Below are 22,984 nucleotides of genomic sequence, written 5' to 3'. Positions count from 1 at the left end.
TTAAATGAATTTAACTTTTATTTAATATACCTATACATTTGAAAAATACATTGATAAGGCACTTGTGCATTTAAATAATCTTCATGTGATGTTAGTTCAACTACAATATAATGTATTATGTGTGAATTTACAGAATTATGCGTGAGTTTACAGCTGAAAATATATGTGGGTATGAGTATAGTTGTATGCATAAGATGTATTGAAATCCATTGTATTTATGCATTTTTGTGTCGTCACCAAATGAGTTGGATTCTTGCCTTCTAACTGGCCTACCTTACATCTGCCCTCTAGAGAAATAATCTGTGAAATAATCACATTCCAATTTCCCGGATAAAACAGAAATTAGACATTACATGCTTGAATATTTGGATATCCTTGTTGTTGCAACTTTGTCAATTACCACCCATGTGTGATGAGAGAACAACAGTGAATGAAGTAAATTATTTTCCTAATTCATTGTCATATCCAATTTTTAAACACCATTTGAGAGTCTGAAAAATAGGGTTCCTGTTGAACACATGCATACAAACTGATGTATTTTTATACATGATTGAGGATGTAGACAAATTAGTAATTTCTCCAGAATTGCATTGTGTGCAACACAGGCAGTTCTTGTGGTTGGCCCTGGATGTCTAAAAGTGTCGTCACTCATCAGGCGTGTACATACGGTACATCACCGTCACAATGGCTGCAGCAAGACCTGGAATCAGCCAGTTTGACCACCAGCTGAGGGGAGGAGAAAAAAAAAAGCAAAATAAATCATTATTGTCTTCAACAGATGTACTCTTGTTTGCAGGGGCTGCATAAAATCTATTTTGATTTCTTGGGCAAAAGAATTTGGTAATTTCATACTATTCACAAAGCTATGAATCAACTGAATATGTCTGTCACATTCCACCTACGTCACCTACGGTTTCAAATGTTGGGGGAATTCAGATACCATATAGTCACAGAACAATTAAATAGCCCATTAAGAAAAGCATCAAGGAAAACACAGCAAATACGCGGTGGGGCCTACAGACAGCCTTCCACAAAGAGGTCACAGAAAGTGCACCCACATTTGTGCCACAAATTGCTATGCCTACTCCATAGGGCTGGGCGATATATCGATATTACGACTATGACCGATATATTTTTGAAAACGATATGTAGTTGAGACAATATCGGAATACCGGTATTATGTTAAATAATGGGCCATTTTATCAAAGCCACTTGCTCTTCTGTGTTCAGACCATTCAGACAGCCACAGCTCTGCTCAACTGCGCCCCTTGCATGTGCACGTTCTCCGTTGCAGCACTACAAACTTTTAAACATGACGGACACAGAGTCAGATTTTGTTTACCGTGATCAGAGGTTGGTGCTGATGCCTATTTCCGTCGGCACATCAACGGTTAGACAGAGAATTCTCGTCGTGAAATCAAAATTCCACTGGAGCTCCAAGCGGTTTTGTAGGCCTATACGCAGACTTAAGTTACAACACTGTTTACAGCTCTTTGACTCACGGTAAAATTTCATTTTTGGTAGATAGCTAATTTAAATACACTTATGGGTGCTTGCGTTTCTTTAGCGATATAGCAGATCTAAAGTCCTCAGGGAGACAACCTACACACTGATTTTATTAAAAGGATATGCACGTGCGGACTCGAGAGCAGTTACAGTGTGTTTCCACACAACGAAATTTCACGTCGCTCTCATTGAGGTTGAATGGAGACGAAATTCGCCCTAGTTGGGCGAAATGAAAGCGAATCGCCGAGGCAGGCGAAACAAAGTTGGCCAAAGTTTAACTTTATTTAAATGAGGACCATTCGAGAACCAATCAGGTCCGCGTCTGTGTTTGGAGGCGGGAGTTACAAAAAAGTCTGACCAAGATGGCGGAGACTACCTGAGCTGTAACACAAACATTTGTATGTGATTAAAATGTTTCTACACAAACATTGGCACTTGTATCAACACGAATTGTGGTTTATATGCCACACGAACTTAGTCAGAGCACATACACCACTAAATAGACCACTATATATATATGTTAGTTTAAGCACTCGATCTTTTTAGCTAGCTGACAGGCGAAATGCTAGTATTTTAGGACACTGGATTGCATTGTAAACCTAGCTAGACAGCTAGGCTACATGCTGCAACACAGGTATGAAATATATTATATTTATAGAAACAACAAGGTCTTATTGACCTTGTTGTTTCTATGAACATGAATTGTTGTTTATAGGCAACATAGTCTTAGTCGAGTCATAAAGACCCCTGGATATCTTCATTAAGTACTTAAACGTTTGAATTAGCTGATTAGCCTAATTAGCTCGCTTGCCACCACTGGCTAGACACCGCAGTCAAAAGGTTAGCGGTTTCGCCGTCACGGCCCCGAGGCGAAATTTCGCTGCCCGAAAATCGCGAGGTGTGCATAGGGATTTTTTCTTACGAACCGGAACATGCAAAAATGGTAATGAACGCATACAAAATGATGGTTAACGTCTACCACACTCTTGGTGAGTGACTCTGTTACATTGTTTAAGTAGCCTAATTGTTTAAAACTATTTAATTGTTATCGATAGCAAGTCACACATCATATGTCTAGGCCATCATACATTTGCTTGTCATCTAGGCCCGATCAACCCTTACGGAAAAAAACTGCATTGTGCGATAAAACTGCAGGTTTTTTTCTGCAGTAGGCTACTGCAATATTTTTGGGCCCAAAATATTGCCTTGTGCAGTACAATGTAGCCCTGTGTTGTCAGTCAGGGTCGACTTATTGGTCTTTTGTTATTTGCACAGCTTTATCAGAGCAGCTGTAGCCTACTATGCCTATTGGTATTGGTGGGCCTATATGTTATTGTTTACACTTTTTTGCACAGCTGTGTTAGCTGTGCTCTTTCTGTTTAAAATATCGTATATATATATTGTATATTGCCAATCAGACCCAAAATATCGGGATATCAGTTTTGGTCCATATCACCCAGCCCTACTACTCCATAACAAAAAACAACCTGTAACTCACCCATTAGAAATTCACTCTACAGGCCTTCTGTACAGCAAAGTCATTGATGATATATCATTGAAATCCAACTGCCTGGCTTTACTGTTCTCTATGGAGAGTATGGCCAAATCACTCAATCGTTCTTGTCCCATGCTAGCCTACTCCTTAGATAGGACTTGACGTCAGCACTGCTAGCATCAACACCAGCAGCAACATTCAATGTGTTTAAAAAAAAAAAAACTATCCAATTTCATTAATTTGGATTTAGTCTCCTCTGTTCTCGTGTTTTTTTACTTCTAAGTCACATTGTATGTTGTAACATCTGAACGTAAATACAATAAAAAAAAAACAACATATACAAATAGGGTCACCATGACTAATAGGGCAAGAGAGTGGTATAAATAGCTGTCAATCCCTTATAAAAGAAACGTTGCGAGAGAAAAAAAAAAAGATATCCGAGAACTGTTGAGCAGTGGGCCTGAGTACTGACGGGAGGGGGGCCCCCTCCGCGCCTGGGCCCCGGTGCACCACACCTGTCGGTAATGTCGGTGCTCATGCCACTGGTGTGTGATAAGGAGTTTTTTGGTGTATTGCTCACTCGCAATTTAACATGAATTAGTTTACTACTTAAAGTTTCCACACCTTAACATCATATCAACGTACTAGGCTACAGCCTAACATTTTCAAAAAAGGAGGGTTAAAAAAGCGTTAGATCAGAAGATGTTGGATTAGCGAACATGCAGAGGATTTGAGAGATTATGCCCAATCATGTCTAGTATTTTTTACCCAATCACTTTTAGCCCTTTCTAAAAACCGAGGAGCATAAAAACAATAATTATAATTAATAAAATAATTAAGTGCACAAGGCGAACACCTTATTACTAAGGTGAACATCTTAATTTTAGAACAAGAAAAAAATCTGTCCAAACCTTGTGGTTTCATGAACTGTGGTGACAAGGGACTCCTGTATGGGGGAAAAAAAGTGTCACTGCCAAAATATATACTTTTAGTAACTGCATGATACTACAGTAACCATAATGTAACAATTTCAAGAGTGCACCCAGAGTTATTAAAGTGGTAGTTTATCACAACTAAAACTTTTAAAATGTCTTTCATGTACTTACAGGAGGTTTAGAGATTTTCTCCCAATCATCCTTTAAAAAAATGAAATGATTAAATGACAATGACAATAACAGGAACAAAATGCAATAAAATATATAATGTACAATATGTAGCAAAATTCAAATGGCAATGCAATTGGCAATTTGCAATTCAATAAGACATTGCATTATGCAATTGACAATTCATTATGCAATTTAATAATGCAATTTGAAAATACGTTGTACAAAGTATATTTTAATATGCAAAGTGGCTTTGAAATCCTCAATTCAATTTGAATTATTTTAATAAAAAAAACATTCTTTATTACTTTGGGTAGAAAGTAGAGTTAACATTTTGCCACAGTTTTTGAGTCAAATTGAATACCCTGATTGCATTGCATTTTGCCACGTTCTGTGTGTTGCAAAATTCTAATGGCAATGCGTGTCAGTGCCCGATCCGTAGCGCTTGTCCGATTTGTTCTGCACATGCGCAATATTACGTATTAGGATGCCCAACGATTTGCCTGCCCGATTTGTACCAAAGATGCAGCGTTTAAACCATAGTTAAACACTTAGTGGCTAAGTGGAACAGCTGGCAGTTCACAACAAGAGTCTGTGTTATGAACCGCATACATAAACTGCTCCTCTACCCTTAAGTGAAGCGTTGAACAGTTCAATGGCCCTGGGGACAAATTACTTCCTCAGTCTATCAGTTGTGCTTGTCTCCAGCTGATCAGGCTCTTCTGCTTTACAATAGTAAACTTGTCTTACAACTTGTCTTACAACTTGTCTCTTCAAGTTAGAAAGTGTAATAAGACTAATAGAAAATGAAACGTGGCGATTTTCTAAGCTGATTTGACATGGAACTATAGGCTACTGTTATTCCGGCGTAATAATCAAGGAACGTTGCGACCGTACCATGGGTGCAGCAGCACAGTGATATCACGCAGCATCTGAAAATAGTCCCCGTAGGCTGTAACTTCCAACAACAAGCAAATTATTACGCCGGAATGAGTATAGTTCCATGTCAGATCAGCCTAGAAAATTGCCACGTTTCATTTTCCGTTAGTTCCCGTTCCCGGAAATCAGTCACTTTTAAGTTGGAAATGCAAACGTTTTGCTCTACACACTTTTGCCCTCTGCCTTCCAGTGGATACTGTGATCTCCGGTACATGAAGACACACTTTGATTTTTGCTACCCCAGTGCCAACGTGCGATGCAACTTAAATTACCATTATATTATTATTACTATTATTATAGTTAAATCGCAAATATTTTGAAATCAGCCATTTTAGGTCGCAACTATCTCAAAAAATCCTCGCGAAATCCTAGAGGGACTGAAAATCATAGAACTTATCATCATTACAAGACACTTATCTCCTATAATCCAAGATAGATGGATGGGTTAGCTTCCTACGACTAACAGCACCACTGCTGGAAAAAATTCTACGGGAAACACTGAAGGTGCATGATTTCATGAACCCCAAGAAAACCCTGAACATTTTCAATGGAAATCTGTAAATCTCTGCCAAGACATTAAAGGTGGGTCATGACTGGATCATTCATCAGGGGGGTATTCCAGAAAGGAGGTTTAACAAACACCGAGATAAAACTTAACCTCTGGGTTGTCTGAACCTGTGGCGACTAAACCCGAGCTGTCGGTTCCAAAACACCGGTTACCAGTTAGTTCAATCAACCCTAACAACCCTCTAGTTAACCTAGAGTTGTGCGCGTTCGCGGCAAACTTATAAAGGCATCATCTATTGGGAGTCGAAACCATGAGTGAAACCGGCAAAATGAAGAGCACCGTATTTTTTAGAGGCGGAGTAGCAAGTTCTCCTCGAGGCATACGAGCAGAGAAATGTAATAACAAAAAAGAGCAATACTTGAGCGTCTGCCAAGGAACGAGCCGAGAATAGCCTAACTGACCGTGTAAATGCCTATTTAGCCTATTTAGCCTATTAATGTCAAAAGCACAATTAAATAATTCAGTGGACATTACTGTACGTATTGACTGCTTTGAATCATGCTTTCTTAAACTAGCCTACCTTGTCACAGATTGAGTGGGCCATAGACTCATTGAGAATCCCAAATGTATTTTTCTGTTTTAATGCGGGTTCTGCAGCTGTGGGCCAAGTTAAACCTTGTTTGCGCTCCAGTTTCGGAATGAGTGTCGGAAGGCATGGGTAGCCTATCCTTTATTCCCCAGTAGCCTACCCATCAAGTTCTCCTGTAATTGCACATATAACATTAAGTTATAGCCTACACATTAATTAGTCTGTAGTGGATCTGATAATATTCTAGTAAGGTATACATGTAGGCCTAACGCACCCATGTTGAAATGTGTCGCTCAAATTAGATTCCCGGTACATCCTGGCATCGTGTAGGCGTACTGGGCCCTGCCATTTCACCTCCACGTTTGTGATGTGAAGCATCACATATCATCTGGCAATTATTAAAATAAAAATGTGTTTTAAACACCAATACCATTAAGAGAGAATCCAAAAATAGAAGTGGCCTATGACCTATCCATTCAACCTTAATGTGAGGACATTCTGAAAAAGCCAAAGACCGTTAATTGAAAGCTCACCCGCAAAGACAGCCTATTGTTGGTGCATATTTGGAAAACTTAATAAGTGATGCTGACCTGCCAGTTGGTGAAAATATACTTTAACTAGATGTACCGCATAGCGGTACAAAATATGACCGCCGCTCAGTCCTGTACATCCGTTCCGCGAAAAGCTTCACTTTGCACTTCAATTTGTCTCCATATTTTACTCCTTCCCCCACTCTTGAAACTTTTGTGTATGCTTGTTTGGCATGCCTGAGTGTGTGTGTGCGGCTGCACAGAAAGTAGCCTACTGGTGCTGAAAAGGTGAATAGATTGTAGAATAGCCAAAGAATATGTAGCATTGTTATAAAACCTTTAAAATCTCTAAACAATCACAAGTAGGGCAGTTCATCACAGTTCATCCATTGCAACTGGATTGATGAAAGGTCACTTACACCTGTAGGCTACATTGTATTTGGGAAAAGCAAAAGGTATCAGCATAATGTTATTTATTTATTTATTTATTTATTTATTTATAAACAAAAAACATCTCTGTCAGTTCCATGCCGTTTTCAACAGCTATCAAAAACAAAGGTAATTTTTGGATGGATGGATTTTTTGTGAATGTTTCTTCTTCTACATAAGATTTTAGTCATCTTTAGTTCATGTGATACTTTATTGTCAATGCACAAATTAAGTAACAGTAGTCTGAAACGTTATTGTTAATGCACAAATTAAGTAACAGTAGTCTGAAACAAAATGCTGTTTTACATCTAATCAGTGATGCAAATAACTGACATGTCCAAATGGGCCTTGATGAAATGCGTCGCTAGACTGTTAATACACATTTTAACGGGCCAAAGTTGAAGAGCTGTTGTCCGTTATTGTTCGTGCAAATATAGGCCGATTCATGTTCCCTTGCATTGTGTAACTGAGGTCCATGGCTAGTCTGGCTTTCACCAGACCAAGCTCAATCTTTTAAGAAATCAAAAAATAAATAGCGGGCAGATCAGGCTGGGTTCACCCAGCCTAGTCCATAGGCACCCGATATTGTTTAATTTTCCGATTGAGATATCCACGCTCTGGCTATTCTAAATGCAAAAATGCATCAGGGAGTTATGACAAAACTGTAACTAACAAACTAGATCCTAATAGAAAGCTGTTAGCTTCCCTAAGCTACAGGTAGGCTTATAAGGTACAGTAGGCCTATTTACAACATAAATTGTCAATAGGCTATGCTGGCGACACAAATAAAATCTCCTTTGGAAACCAATGGCTCACGCCTTACAGTATCAAGCGGACTTATACTGTCATATCGTGGCGAAAAGTTGTAATAAAATTCACGCAGCTCCATGAGTCAAGGAAAGCGCGAATGAAGTAGCCACTTCTAAATGGGACCCACTACACAGTAGCTTAAGGCGTGTTGCTAAAGCAGCCATAATGAAATGAAGGTGTCATTGTTTGGATACTTCACACACGCATGCTTTTTAATTTCACAGACTACAACTACCAAGCTGGAATCAAAGCACATCGATTCCCGTCTCACACCCTGCACGCACTTAAAACAAAATAAACAGGCGTCTCAGTCTCACGCATGTATAGGCAAAACTGTATCAGACCGGTGTAACGTTGGTAAATCTTCCATTGCACAGAATGATTTTTGTAGCACGTGCAACAAATGACAGTCGAAAGATACAATTACAGTGCTGCTATCAATTTGCTTGGTATAACCGCATTTATAGTTTTCTACAAATGCAATCAATCAAATTGGCCTCCATCACTCAACCAACGCTAACGGTAACATTACCTAGGTCCTTATTGATATTATAAGATTAACGTACCTGCAGTAAAAACCAAGCATGTCCGATAAACATCCTCAGATTTATTTCGGCTTCAAGAAGAAATGGGAATTACATTTCATGTGAACATCGCTATCCTTATTAGACGTTCTCTGCGGTAAACTACAGTCCTTGTAGGAAGCGTCCATTGTTTTTCCAACCTACTTTTAACTTCCAACAAAATTACGTCTCACTGCAACGATGCGCCATCTAGTGGACAAACGACTACTTATCGCCAATACTGGAAATGAAGCCATGATGATGATGATGATGAATATTTATTTTTGGCTTTCTTTTAATCCTACTGAACTTGTAATTATGTATCGGCCGTTCTAATACCGATAGTATGTGGGTGCCTGTGTGTGTGTGCGCGTGTGTATATGTGTGCACCGCCATCTACAGGCCAATGAGTGTACAGTCACTAAATATACACATAACCTAATTTTTTTAGACCCCCCCCCCCATGGATGAAATTCTACGAAACTTGGCATACCCCCAGAGAATGCCAGGTCAATTCGGTGTCCCGGGTATCGTTGACCAAAAATTCAGGAAGTAGATGAGGGGGGGGAGGAACTTCTTTAGGAACTTCAGGAACTTTACGCACCGACGGACAGCTTGACGATATGGTCTGCGTCTCCAACACTACAAAAACTCCCAGTCGGAGAGCGATAGTCGATGCACATAATTTGGAGAGGCATTTAAAAAGGCCTATTAAAAAAACTATTTTATTCCAAATGCTATCAGCATTCTTAACCAAGCTATGGTGTAGGCTAGCTAGCCTACATTAAAGATTTATTTTATGCTATTCTAATCCACGATGCGTAATGTAGGGATAGAGAATGCTTTTCAAGTAGCCTATTATAAGGATTCAGTTGAAAAACTGTAGCGCTCTTGCAAAACTCGTTTGGAAAAGAAAGGATATCATGTGATGTCGTGGTCTTATCGCCCTCTCACGGTGAATTGCACGGATGAATATTACATGATTTTGTGCTTCTTTGTCAATCGTCAAACCTTCGTCAAAATGAAACGCCATTGTGTGACAAGTGTAAAAATAGCGGCCTGGCTGAACATGCACTGAAATAACCGAACATAATTGAACATAACCTACCCCCTACCAGGTTAAGTTCAGAGCCTATGTTACCATAGTTACTTACATAGCCTGATCATTTTTGAACATTTTGGAAGTGAAATTCCAGGTTTACCACTTACTCTGGGTTAACATACCCAGTTAAGTTCAGAGCCTATGTTAGCATAGTGACTTATATAGCCTGATCGTTTTGGAACTGAAATCCCAGGTTTACCGCTTACTCTGGGTTAACATAGCCAGTTAAGTCAGTAAACCTGCTTTCTGGAATACCCCCCAGGTCAATAAACCAAAACAAACATCAAAACAAAAACACAAAATCAAGCTTCTGCCATTGCCATCTCAGTCCCATGATCTAAACTCATTGTCTGGCTACATTAGCCCATGTACAACCGCTCCCTCCATCTCCCAGTCTGGACTGTAGTCTAACATCATACTTGACCAATGACTGATATATGGCTCCATGGTCCATTATTATTGCTGGTCGCTAGACTTTAACCCTGCACTGTTGGACTTATTTGCACTACCACCATGACACACACCTTATTGAGCACATTACCACTGCATATTGAATCACAGGGTCAGTCCCTGCCCTGTAGGCTTGGGTATCGAATATCGAGTATTGGTTGGAACCGGGACTATATTTGCAATTTTCCCAGAATCGTTCAAAAGTTTACATTTCGATTCCTAGTTTCGATTCCCAGTCCGCCGGCCGGAAGAAGAAACGGCTGAACACCAACGAAGAAGCGCATAGTTCATAGAATTAAAATTCATGGAGAAGGTCAGACTATTTCATTCAGAAAGCAGGGTTCCCGCGGATCCTTAAATAGTCTTAAATAAATTATAAAGAGAGGTATTAAATGTGCGTATGGGACCGCCAGCGAGTGCAAGAGAGCGAGTTTCGTGTATTTAAAACGCAATGGTATAAATGACTAGGCTATTAGGCTACGGGAGGAAGTGTAGTGGTTGCAGAGTGAATATGTTTTTCACGGTGTGGTTAAAGGTGTGAAAACGGTAATAATACAGTAGGCCTATGTACAAAATAATATGCCTGACGTTATTGTGGTGTAGCTGAGGCCAGAGAGATATACAGGTAGCCTACGTGGAATGAGAAAGCCTACGGTAGAATGAGCGGGAGAAAGAGCGATATGTTGGCCATACGTTTGAATTTAGACCGGACATATGGATTTTAAAAGCCCTGTCCGGCGCAGCCTCAAGCCGGACGCTCATTTGTTCTCCTTTTTGGAGTTGCGCTTGGCATCTTAAAAAAAACGTTGCTCGGACGCAGCATCGTTTCACAAACTATGGACGTGAAGACTGCTGGTCAAATTATGTGCAGTGCTTCGCAATCAGGAGGTAATACTGTATATGTTAAGTTGATCTGTTTGCATCTTTCCAAGTCTGTCTAACTGTCTAAGTTATAATAGCCTACCTGTAATATCTGCCAGCAGCTTGCTTGCCAGCATTTCCCAGTAGGCTAGGCCTACTTCGCAAAAGTTGTGAACTATAACCGCATATTTTTTGAATGTCAGCAGGATCATGCGAGGAGGACCTCTTAATTAATTTGAAACAAGTCAATGGTTTTACAATGTTTCAGTCAAGCTTTGGTTGGTTTAGATACAACTGGTATGCAAAATGTAAAGTAGTGGATTAACTTTAATTTGCTGTGCTGCATATTGGACAATAGATGCACATAGTAAATTATATAAAGTAGGCTTATTAAAATATGTAAATAGCCTAGTCTAACTTTGAAAAAAATATTGAAGGGAATCCAGTCCAGTGCATATGTCTTTGGCAAGTAGCCAAGGCTACTACAGACACAGGTGAAGAACAGTCAGCCTCAGCAGTAAGCAAAACCAAATATGTACAGCCAGCTTCAAAAGCAAGCAGCCCAGACCCTAAAATTGGCCATTTATAGCTTTGAAGGTAATTCACACACAATTATTTTTCTTTCGCCAAAATATATTTGGTAACTTCTGTAGACATCCAAAATGGGGTGGGGGTTAAAATTAGTAGGAAAAAAAAAACTATTGCATAAACAGTCATATATATCTTTTTGCTGTGGTATAGTCTTACGTTTCATTTAGATGTCTTGAAAAGGTCTTAAAAGTCTTTAAATTTGCACTTGGAAAATGTGCAGATACCCTGAGAAAGACCGTTGGTTAGCTAGCTCATTTAAAATATCCTAAACTTTTTTTGACCCTGCCTCTTAAAAAAAATCGGAATCGAGAATCGTTAGGAACCGGAATCGAAATAAGAAATCGGAATTGGAATCGTTCAAATTCAAACGATACCCAACCCTACTGTCCTGTCACTGCAAGCGCCTCATGCTTATACATCCTTAGTACATTCATGTGGATCCTTGTTTTAGTATATTTTACTGTTCATTTCAGTCATGTGGATGCTGTCATCCTATCATCCTGTTTATGTTGTTGTGTGTGGTGTCATAAGCTACTGGGACCTTGAATATCTGAAGTATCTATCTATCTATCTATCTATCTATCTATCTATCTATCTATCTATCTATCTATCGCCATAGAAAAACAGAGGGGTGAGTCAAAGAGGAGAATGCACAAGTGTGGACTTATGAATCTGGACGATCTGGGGAGATTTTTTAAAGACTAATGGTCTTAAATCCCTTGCTTTGTATTCTCCAACTTTATGGGATGTCATAAGAGAATAATTCCAAGCGGTTTTATTGGCAAAGGGAGGCTTAAGAAGGTATTACAAGCAAGGGTGCCAATAATTGTGGGCAACATGTTTTTGTTAAAAAATACTTATTTCTTTATGAGATTTTCCTCTTACTCAGAATAAATTGGCTTCCCTTCAAGGCTGGATTTCTCCTCATTGTTTTCATTGTGAGATCACAATAAATCACCAAAAGATAATTTTGGAGAGAACTGTATCTATATTATTGATTTACAGGATTCATATTTTACTTTACCGGATGTAACTGTCCAACGATCATGCTTTTGGCCATCTCGCGAGCATCTGTGGAGTGACCAACATCCTCAAAGCTCTCAGTAGCATCACCTCCACCTTGCTCTCTCAAAACCTCCTCTCCTCCTGGGTGCTGTTAACATCACAATGTTAGATGGATAAACATGTTTTATGTACACCATAGCACAATTATGAAATCATAGGCCCTTAATATTAGTAAGCAAGTCATTTTAATTTGTATAGCACATTACTTCCAAAGTGCCTCACAGTTGAAAGAAAAGACAGAGTTTAAAAGATGATACCAGCACCAACTGCAACTGACACCTCCAGACACAAAACCAAAACAAAAGTAATATACATATAAACATACAGACAAAAACATCAATGTAAAGTTCCACAGGCTTGATGACTGTTAAAAACAAGTCTAAAGAGATGGGTTTTTAGTAGAGATTTAAAAACAGTCACAGATGATGCTGATTTGAGGTCTTGTGATAAGCTGTTCCAGAGGTGCAGTGCATGGATACTGAAAACACAGTCAACTTTCTGTGGGGGAACAGGGTACGTCCAGGCGTGCTTGGGATGCAGATCTTAGTGGTTGTGATTGAGTGTAAAAGTTCAGCATGTTTGTTACATAACCTGGAGCCTGCCCATTTAATGATTTGACTGATGACTATGACTATGATGATGACTATCACCATGACCACTATCACCATTGCACTACCACCATGACACTCATTCACACAGAGCACCTTAGAGCACCTTACCTTACTATGCACAGAGAATCACAGGCTCAGTCCCTGCCTCAGTCATTGCAAGCGCCTCTGATTTATTAATCACCACTATGTGGATACTGTTTTTAGAATTGATTTAGATTAAGTGTTAGTATAATTTGTATTTTTGTAATTTGTATTTTAGTATATTTTTATATATTGTATTAAGTGTTAGTATAATTTGTATTTTAGTATATTTAGCATATTCTTTATCTTCTACTGTCCTTACTGCTTAGTTGTGTTTTTATATTATATACTTTAATTACTCTTTCTCCTGGGGATCAATAAAGTATCTATCTATCTATCTATCTATCTATCTATCTATCGATTTAAACACAGTCAATGCCACTTTATACTGGATTCTACACAGCAAGCCAGTGCAAATCCACCAGTACTGAAGTGATGTGTTCTTGTTTCCTTGTCCCAATAAACAATCTAGCAACTGTAATCTTGCAAGAGATGATTAGTTAATTCCAGTATAACGGGCATTACAATAGTCCAGTCTGGAAGTAAGCTAATAAAAGCATGTATGACCTTCTCATGGTTTGCTGCAGTTAAAAATATTTTAATTTAGCTATTGTTTTAGCTGAATCTGGATTAAAAAGCACTCCAAGATTTCTGACCTGCAGTTTTATAGACAGGGTAAAATATTATTTTAATATTTCTTAATTATTTTACAACAGCATAGAGTTGGTCAAATTACCCTACCTTAAGGCAATCTCATCTTATTCAATGCATACAACAATTGCTGCCTCAATATCCGAAAATTGTAAATGTCTCTAGGTCACTCTCAATAACTTCCCGTAATTCCGGTGAATTTCAGTGTGCAACTTTGGAAGGAAGGTAAACAGGTAGGTACTTAGGGACTACTCTCTGCCCACTGTGGCAGATCTGGTGGTTTGCTGGTCTTTGCTCATTGGTTTTCAGGCAGTCCACTGGAGCAAAGCAGACAAACTGCCCTCCATTTTGCAACTTATTTGCTCTTTTATACTTCTTCATTCAATTTCACTTTAGATGTGACCAGATTTAATGTTTATTGTTTTTATAATGGTCTAATGTTTCACCTCATTTAGAGGTGTTTAACTACCACAACTTCTGTCTGATGATATTTTAAACAGACTGTGGCTAGGACTAGAAATGTCAGGAATTGCTAAGATGTTAGTTATTTCAAAATATTCATGCCCAGTTAAGAATTATGTTTTTCCGACCATGGGCAAGTGGTGCACCACCAGAGGGGTGCTGACCAAACTCCACCGCTGGACCTTTACAACACATTTTTATTCTACACTCTAAAAAAGTGATGTGTTACAATGACGTATAAATGTGTAAAATCATGTGTAAACTCCGGGACTGTGTCACTTTCAACACAGCAATCGTATGGCTGGGTAAAAGGTAGAATACATTTTATGCAGGTACACATTTAGCTGAAATCTTTCAGCCAGCCATACAATTGCTTTATTGAAATTGACACAAAATGTAGGCCTATTGTCCTTGAGCAAACTCATATTTATCACATCACTTTTTAGAGTGAATGACAAAGGATACCAGGCCTACCAGATTTAATTACATCATAGCACAATGAATGAAAATACACAAGACATTTGAAAAATACCTGAATGCAAAATTGTTTCCCCCATGAGAATCGGTTGCTTTGATTTCAATAGCACCCTTACAAAAAAACCCTACTTCTCTGACAACAGTTTTTCTGATGTACGCTACAATGCAGTACAATAGTATTTCCATAGGCTACAATATTTTGCATTTCTTGCATATGAGCTGCAAGTAATTCTCCCAAACTGTTTTGACCATAGACAGGGAAAGGCTTCAACAGGGTTCCCACGGGTCATGGAATTTTCACTATACTCACACTATGCCATCTGTAGGCTATCGTAGCCTACCCGAGTAGACGTTTGAACCCTAAAATGTGGGGCGGTGGTAGTGTAGTGGTTAAGGAGCTGGGCTAGCATGCAGTAGCCTGAAAGTCGGTTCAATTCCCGGCTTCAACCGTTGTGTCCTTGAGCAAGGCACTTAACCCCAAGTTGCTCCGGGGACAATGTGATCCCTTGTAATATAGCTGACATATGTAAGTCACTTTGGTCAAGAAGTGTCTGTTAAATGTAATGTAATGTAAAAAGTCCGGTTTGTTTGAACGGTGTGATCGCTCCGCCTACGTACCCGGACACGGTACACTTATTAGGCTACTCGTTACACGTGAACCGTGCCCATGTATGCCCTTTAGCCTACTCAGTCACTTAATAATTTAATAATTAGTTTGCGGTAGCCTACCAGCAAGGAAACACTCCCACCTCTTCCAGAAATGTTGTGACATCGTAAATGTTGTGGTTGATGATAATCCATGTACTCTTAAAAGAGTTCCGTTGCTCCACGTCTGTCAGTCGGTAATATCGTACACCGCCATCATTTGTGCTGTCTTGGTCCATTATCAAGCAGTGCTAAACAACAGTCAGACCGTTTCACTTTTATAATCTAGTTTACAACTCCAACAAACAGGTAAATCACAGTACTATATCAGAACACAACTGAGTCTAAAAAATACTTCCTTCCTCCGTCAAATAGACACTCCCATTATTTCAACTTCCTGATTGGATATTTTGGTGCGTGTGTTTCTGGTACTTTCTGATTGGTTCGTGTGTGACACTTATGTTGTAATCATTATCAACAATTATGGACAAAGTTGAACAGGGTAGAGTTCGCCAACAGACCGAGGTGAAGTTAGATTGATATTTGATATTCGGATATTCGACAGATATTCAAAAAAAAAATTATGCGGCCGGTTTCACCCCGTGTTTGCAGACAATGTACAAACAGATGACCTGCTTGCTACTTGCTCCCAGCCGACCTTAGGGACCGTCTAAAAAGTACCTTCTGAATTACCTTCATAGTCTTTTTTGTCAATAGCTTTGACATCATGTGACCTAGTGACTCCAAACCAATTAAAAATAGTTATCCTATATGGGACTCATCAGACACACCTCTTTTTATAGTCACTGTATGCACACTGTATTTTATATGAATATTTTAAAGAAAATACATTATTTACCATAAGAAACGGTCTCCTTTTTTTCAATACCTCCCAAGCCATGTGACCTAGTCACCTAGTGACTCCAAACCAATGCAGAATAGTTGTCCTATATGGGACTCATCGGGCACTCATCTTTTTATGGTCACTGTATGCACACTGTATTTTACATTAATATTTTAAAGAAAATACATTATTTCATATAAGAAACAGTCTCCTTTTTTTAATACCTCCCAGGTCATGTGACCTAGTGACTCCAAACCAATGCAGAATTGTTATCCTATATGGGACTCATCAGACACACCTCTTTTTATAGTCACTGTATGCACACTGTATTTTATATTAATATTTTAAAGAAAATACATTATTTCATATAAGAAACAGTCTCCTTTTTTCAATACCTCCCAGGTCATGTGACCTTGTGACTCCAAACCAATGCAGAATAGTTATCCTATATGGGAATATGGACAACGGGTCGGATGAGGAGCTACTGCGAACGCAATTGGCCATAGGCCTGAGACCAGGACCAGTGAGACAGGAGCTACAAAGGCAACTAAGGAGACAACCAGCAACGACCTTTAATGAAGCCTGCAGAGAGGCGAAAGCGCTGGACCGAGAATTGGGCAGAACCGAAGAGGCCCAGGCCTGCCCAGCTGTTGTTGCTACACCAAAGGCGGCAGCGCCTACCACTCCGGACTGGCAACAAATCAAGGAATCACTGCGGACAGAGCTACGCCAAGAGTCGACTGAAGACGGCTCCAACCACAGCAACCGCTGCCTCTGCTGCTCCTCCACCCCAGCAGTGGCACCCTCAACCTCATGCTCCCCAACGCCAGCGCCTAGGGTCGGCTCCCCCCGGATCATCTTACTATCAGTGGGATACTCATGCCATTTGTAGGGATTGTGGAGAAGCGGGCCACATCCAAAGGTTTTGCCCCCGGCGACGCACCACCCAACCGGGTTTTCGGCATCCCCGGTCACAACAGGGCGAGTGAACCGGGGAGGGGACACCAACATCCCCGCCAAGGCCCTCCATAGTGGGAAAATGTCCAGAGGTAGAGGTGACTGTTCAGGGGAAGAAGATCCCTTGTATCCTGGATACCGGCTCCCAGGTAACCCTCTTCAGCCAAACACTATTCCAACAACACTTTGGAGAAGAATGTATTCAAGATCCAAGTCGGATATCATGGCTAGCTCTAAAAGCGGCTAATGGCCTTAACATTCCTTACGTGGGGTATGCTGTTCTTGATTTTAACATTTGGGGGGGTGGAAATTAAGAGAAAAGGGGTGGTAGTCGTTCGCAACGATTGCATTAATAAAGATTATGGACTGCTAGGGATGAATGTAGTGAAAGACTGTTGGGCAGGCATCCTCCAGAGCGGACACCCGGGAGTCGCGGCATTCAAGTCCACCTTCTCCCCCTCGGCAGAAAAGGTATGGGACGCAGCCTTTGCCACCTGCCAAAGGGCCCAAGCATCCGTGACACAACAAGAGCTACACGGGGTAGCCCGACTCCAACGACAGCCACCAGTGTTGCTCTCTCCCTGGACAGAAACGATTGTCTGGGCACATGTACCACAAGCAGCTGGCCTTCCTGACTGCCCAGTCCTTGTCGAAGACCTAGAGGGGTGTGACCGAGTGTGGCAGGTGGCTAGGACGCTGGCTTGGACCCGGGGTGGAAGAGTGCCCCTCCGCATTTGCAATCCAAGCCCTTTCCCACTGGAGTTGCCTCAGCGATGCCCTCTGGCCACTGTGGACCAAGTTGACCAACAGGAGGTCAGGGGGAGAAACGCTCTAGTCCTGGGCAGCACAGGCCCCCAAGCTATTGAGGTGGACGTCCGACAAGTCGAGCAGAGTCCATGTGACCGCCATCCGGTACTGGGCCTTCAAGGGGAGGGACTGAACGAAGACCAACAAGTGCAACTACAGGGTCTGCTTCAGAAATGGTCACATGTCTTCGCCACCCACGATGAGGACTTCGGGAGAACTGCGGTGGTCACCCACCAGATCCCCACGGGCACAGCAGCCCCAATACGAGAACGCTACCGTCCCGTGCCTCCGAACCTCTACCCAGAGCTGCGGTCCGAGAGAGCTCTAGCCCCTGGGCAGCGCCAGTGGTCCTTGTGAAGAAAAAGTGTGGGTCGTGGAGATTCTGTGTGGATTACCGAAAATTAAATGCCATCACCCACAAAGACTCCTTCCCTCTTCCTCGCATCGAAGAGTCCCTGACCAGTCTGTCAAAAGCCGAATGGTATTCTACACTCGACCTAGCAAGTGGGTATTGGCAAGTAGAAGTGGCGCAAAAGGACCAGGAGAAGACTGCATTCACCACTCCTTTTGGTCTTTACCAATTTGAGAGAATGCCTTTTGGCCTCTGCAATGCCCCCACGACCTTCCAGAGACTTATGCAGAGATGCTTGGGGTCCCAAGTCTATGATCACCTACTCATCTACCTGGACGACGTGATTGTATACTCCGCCCACTTCTCCGCCCACCTGCAACACCTGGAATAGGTATTCCATCGCCTCAGTGAACATGGGTTGAAGCTACAGCCACGCAAGTGCCACCTTTTCCAAAGGAAGGTGGCGTATCTGGGACATGTGGTTAGCAGCCAAAGAGTAGCCACGGACCCAGAGAAAACCTCAGTGGTGCGTGACTGGGTGCCTCCAACAACTGTGAGACAGGTGCGGTCCTTTCTTGGGTTTGCCGGGTATTACCGAAGGTTTATCCCTGCATTCTCCAAGATAGCAGCCCCACTCCATCAGCTCCTCCAGGGCCAAGGAAGTCGACCCTCTGCACCCGTCAACTGGACTGCAGACTGCAACAAAGCCTTTGAGACGCTTAAACAAGCCCTGGTGAGTGCACCCATCTTGGCTTATGCCAATTTCCAACTCCCATTCAAATTATACACCGACGCCAGCCTAGCCGGTCTTGGGGCTGTACTAGCGCAGATACAGGATGGCCGAGAACGAGTAATCGCATATGCTAGTCGCAGCCTCCACCCTGCAGAGCGTAATGACCAGAATTACAGCTCCTTCAAACTGGAACTGCTGACGCTGAAATGGGCTATGACGGACAAGTTTAAAGACTATCTATGGGGAGCACACGTAACTGTATTCACAGATAACAATCCGCTTGTCCACCTCCAAACGGCTAAATTGGGGGCAATGGAGCAAAGGTGGGTGGCACAGTTGAACAACTTCTCCTACGAAATCCGCTACCGACCAGGAACGGCCAACGTAAATGCTGATGCCATGGTGCAAACTATGACATCGCCTGAACCCTCAGAGGACACGAAGATGTGGGCCCAACAGCAGCAGAGAGACCCAGACTTGGCCCTCCTACATGCGTGGAAGACCAGGGGTGAGCATCCAGCAACAAATGACTTGCGAATGGGCTCACTTACAGTTGGACAATGGAGTGTTGGTGAGGTGCGTAGCAGAACCAGATACCCGGGCCCCGGTGAAACAGATTGTTGTCCCAGCAGGTCGGGCTCAACAACTCTGGGAAGACTATCACCAGGCGGCGGGCCACCCCAGTGGTGACAGAATGATGTCGTGGCTGCGGCGGAGATTTTTCTGGGCCGGGATGAGTCGGGACGCAAGGGAATGGACGGTCCAATGCAATGCCTGTACAGTAGGGAAGCGGGGAGCACAGCCGAAAGCCCCACTTTGCCCCATCTCCTCCAACTATCCTTTCGAGATGGTGGCACTGGACCTCCTGTCTCTTGGAAGACCAGCAGATCCATTCCAGTACATTCTGGTGATAACGGACCTATTCTCCCGCTATGCCCTCACAGTGCCCACCAAAGATCAAAATGCCCAGACCACGGTAAAAGTACTGTGGACCTCACTCATCGTTCCGTTTGGCTGCCCGGAGCACATTCTCACAGACCGAGGGGGGGCTTTCGAATCGACCTTGATGGAACAACTATGTGCTGTGTACGGATGTAGGAAGACACGCACTACCCCGTACCACCCACAAGGCAACGGGGCCTGCGAAGGTTCAAACGTACGCTCCTATCCCTCCTAAGTACCATCGAAGCTGAGGGTCAAGCTCAATGGCCTACACGGCTACCGGCTCTGCTGCAGGCCTACAACAACACCACCCATGCAAGCACGGGGATGACGCCACACTATGTGGTCTTTGGCCGCCACGCCCGACTACCGATCGATCTGCTGTATGAAGTAGCTCCACCACAGGAACGGAACAATCTACAGGAATGGGTCAAAAACCACCACCAGACCCTCTTGCACTCATACGCCACGGTCCGACAACATGCTCTATGCCGTAGCAACTGGAACGAAAGACTGTACAACCGGAACGCCAGGACTTTGCCGTTACTGCCAGGGGAAAGAGTTCTCCTAAGAAACTTCCGTAGAAGAGGCCAAGGGAAACTCGCACCCCAGTGTCTCCCAACACCTTTCGTGGTGGTCGCCCAAACACGCCCTGACCGACCAGTGTTTGCCATCCGGCCTGAAGGAGAAGAGGGCCCGGTGAGAACGATACACCGTAACAACTTAAGGGCTTGTCCAGATGACCCACCAGTCAACCACAACCCTGGGAATCGACCGGATTGCGATGATGATCGCTGTCACTCCCTACCATTGGGGCTTGCCTTGCCCTGTGTAAATGTGGTCCCCCTGCCCTCTCCAGTACCAGATCCTACAAGACCAACTGTAGCCCACCGGGAGAACCCATCTCCCCCAACTGCCTCAGCCTTAGCCACCCCATCTCTGCTAAACCAGGGCCCAATACTGCAACCTTCAGCGGTTGTGCCTCAACCAACAGACCCCCACGGCGACCAGGAAGACGACCCTGCTCCCCAGCACCACCCCGGGACTGATCAAGAGACCCAGCGTCGGTACCCATACCGGGACAACCGTGGCAACCCACCAGTACGGTACCGGCCTTAAGGGGCCGAACATGACTGACAAGGGACAGGACAATGATTAAGGGTGGTGACATGGGTGCTCGGGACGAGCAGAAAGGGGGGATAGTGGAACAACAGGTGCTCGGGACGAGCACCATTACAGAAGGGGGGGAAATGTAACAGAGCAACCATGTGCATACAAGGGATAACAGACTTTAATGGGCTGGGACAAAAGTATGTATGCTGGTAGTTTTCCGTGTGTGTGAGTCCTCCCCCCATACAGGTGCAGAGAATATCCCAATTACACAGCAGCAGCGTGATTGGTGATACATCAGGATAAAGTCTCCAGATGTGCACCGGTGAGGGAGACTGGAATCCCGGAAGACGCACTGCCAAGCCGCGACCACACTCGCAACACACTACGAGGCCGAACGAATGATCAACTACCCGACGAGAGAGGGCGAAATCATACAACGCACGCAATTACAACCATTAAGGAAAGTAGCCTCTCTGTTATCCACTTGTGTGAACGAGTGCACGATTTAGCCAGTGTGTATGTCGTCTGTGCCAGCTGATTCCGCCTCCCCTTGTTTACAGTCCGTGTGAAGGATCAACGCCACCAGTGACGTTGGGAAGAAGGGAGAACGATCTAACTAAGCTACGCAAGCAAAATCATCTACTAAAGGGAAGTGATTCCTCCTATGTCGTATCCGACGCTCAGCTGGAAGTGAATTGTCTGTGCTGTTCGCCTGTGACGCTGATTACACTTCCTGCTTTTCACAGCGCGATTCGTGGAGGCGGGTTTGAATGGTCGATCGGGAAAGTTACAACCCTGCCGCTGCTCACGGATTGGACGACAAGTCGGGCGCTGGGTCTATGGACGACATAAGCTCAACAGAACTGAGTCTGCTTTCCGATTCTTATTGACATTTTCAGTGTGTGGCATGGACTAAAGTAATTGTGTTTTGGGGTATAGTGAATTATACAAGGCTGCCTACAGTACAGGGGTTTACGACCTGGGGTCATAATTTCGCTGCCTTTAGGAGTGTAAACTGGGGTCTGAGACAGATGCTTTGTTGGAGTGTGTTATCACCTATGTGTGTATCAAGTCACCTTACCGTGTTTAAACCCCTATGTGATTAATTCATTCAAAAAGTCACTCCAGTGTGTGTGTGTGTGGGTGTGACCTTTATGCTTATAGCCTAGTGGTGTGTAGGAATTTGTCACCTTACAGCGTTTAACCCTTATGTGACTAGTGTGTTCAGTAAGTCACTAAATTGTGTGCTTGTTGTGCCGTAGCCTAGTGGCGTAATTAGAAGTTGTCAATTGACCTTAAATCTAGCATTTGCCTTGTATTCCCCACTGCACTCCCTGACGTAGAAATTAAGACCCCCCTTACCTACTGTATTAAGGGTGTCACATGGACCTTTGCCTTTTTGCACTTTCTGCCCCTTTGCACATTTAGCAGCCACGCTCTGCTATTTCCTGGTAGCTTATTGATTTCAGAAAACGATAAAGTGTTACATGATTGTTGTTTTTTTAGAGAATCTTTAATAAACTTGTATTTTTATAAATTTGGCTCTTCAGTTGTTGTGTGATACAAGGGTCCTGAATTACCTGCTTATAATACCGTTAAATAATTACCCACAGTTCAAAGCGTTGTGACGTTTACCGCGGAGACCAGAGAAATCCAGAAATGACAAAGGTAAACAACAGCACGACACACGTGCATAGTGCACGTGTCAGCAATGTCTTTGTTATTAACCATTGTGAAGTGCTGTCCCAATTCAATTTATACCTATTTG

The 22,984-nt window shown here is 42.7% G+C and overlaps 1 protein-coding gene across 3 annotated transcripts; it reads right to left on the bottom strand.

Annotated features, from left to right (window-relative positions):
• Positions 1–15,865, bottom strand: LOC121688457 (cytochrome b5). Of its 3 annotated transcripts, none has more exons than XM_042068091.1 (5): positions 15,573–15,864; positions 12,501–12,629; positions 4,108–4,137; positions 3,913–3,947; positions 1–726 (listed from the first exon to the last, which is right to left on the bottom strand). In XM_042068091.1, exons 1-5 carry the CDS (start codon positions 15,705–15,707, stop codon positions 645–647), a joined length of 411 nt encoding a protein of 136 aa, XP_041924025.1. In that variant the 5' UTR covers positions 15,708–15,864; the 3' UTR covers positions 1–644. The 3 variants fall into 3 exon arrangements, with proteins under 3 accessions (XP_041924025.1, XP_041924026.1, XP_041924027.1); XM_042068092.1 differs by having other exon boundaries at positions 15,553–15,692; XM_042068093.1 differs by lacking the exons at positions 3,913–3,947; positions 4,108–4,137 and having other exon boundaries at positions 15,573–15,865.
• Positions 15,866–22,984: the final 7,119 nt, after the last annotated feature.

Source organism: Alosa sapidissima, chromosome 17, assembly GCF_018492685.1.
Source record: "Alosa sapidissima isolate fAloSap1 chromosome 17, fAloSap1.pri, whole genome shotgun sequence".
In the NCBI taxonomy this organism is placed as follows: Eukaryota; Metazoa; Chordata; class Actinopteri; order Clupeiformes; family Clupeidae; genus Alosa; species Alosa sapidissima.
Note: the sequence above shows the minus strand (reverse complement) of the source record. Positions and strands in the feature narration are given on the sequence as shown.

What these genes read in the sequence shown, in the direction of transcription:
- LOC121688457 (XM_042068091.1), bottom strand. Translation starts at nt 15,707, where the DNA reads ATGGACCAAGACAGCACAAATGATGGCGGTGTACGATATTACCGACTG. An exon ending in TCACAACATTTCTGGAAGAG is followed by an intron (nt 12,630 to 15,572) that starts GTGGGAGTGTTT and finishes TGATGTTAACAG; the next exon opens with CACCCAGGAGGAGAGGAGGT. An exon ending in AGAAAATCTCTAAACCTCCT is followed by an intron (nt 3,948 to 4,107) that starts GTAAGTACATGA and finishes TCCCCCATACAG; the next exon opens with GAGTCCCTTGTCACCACAGT.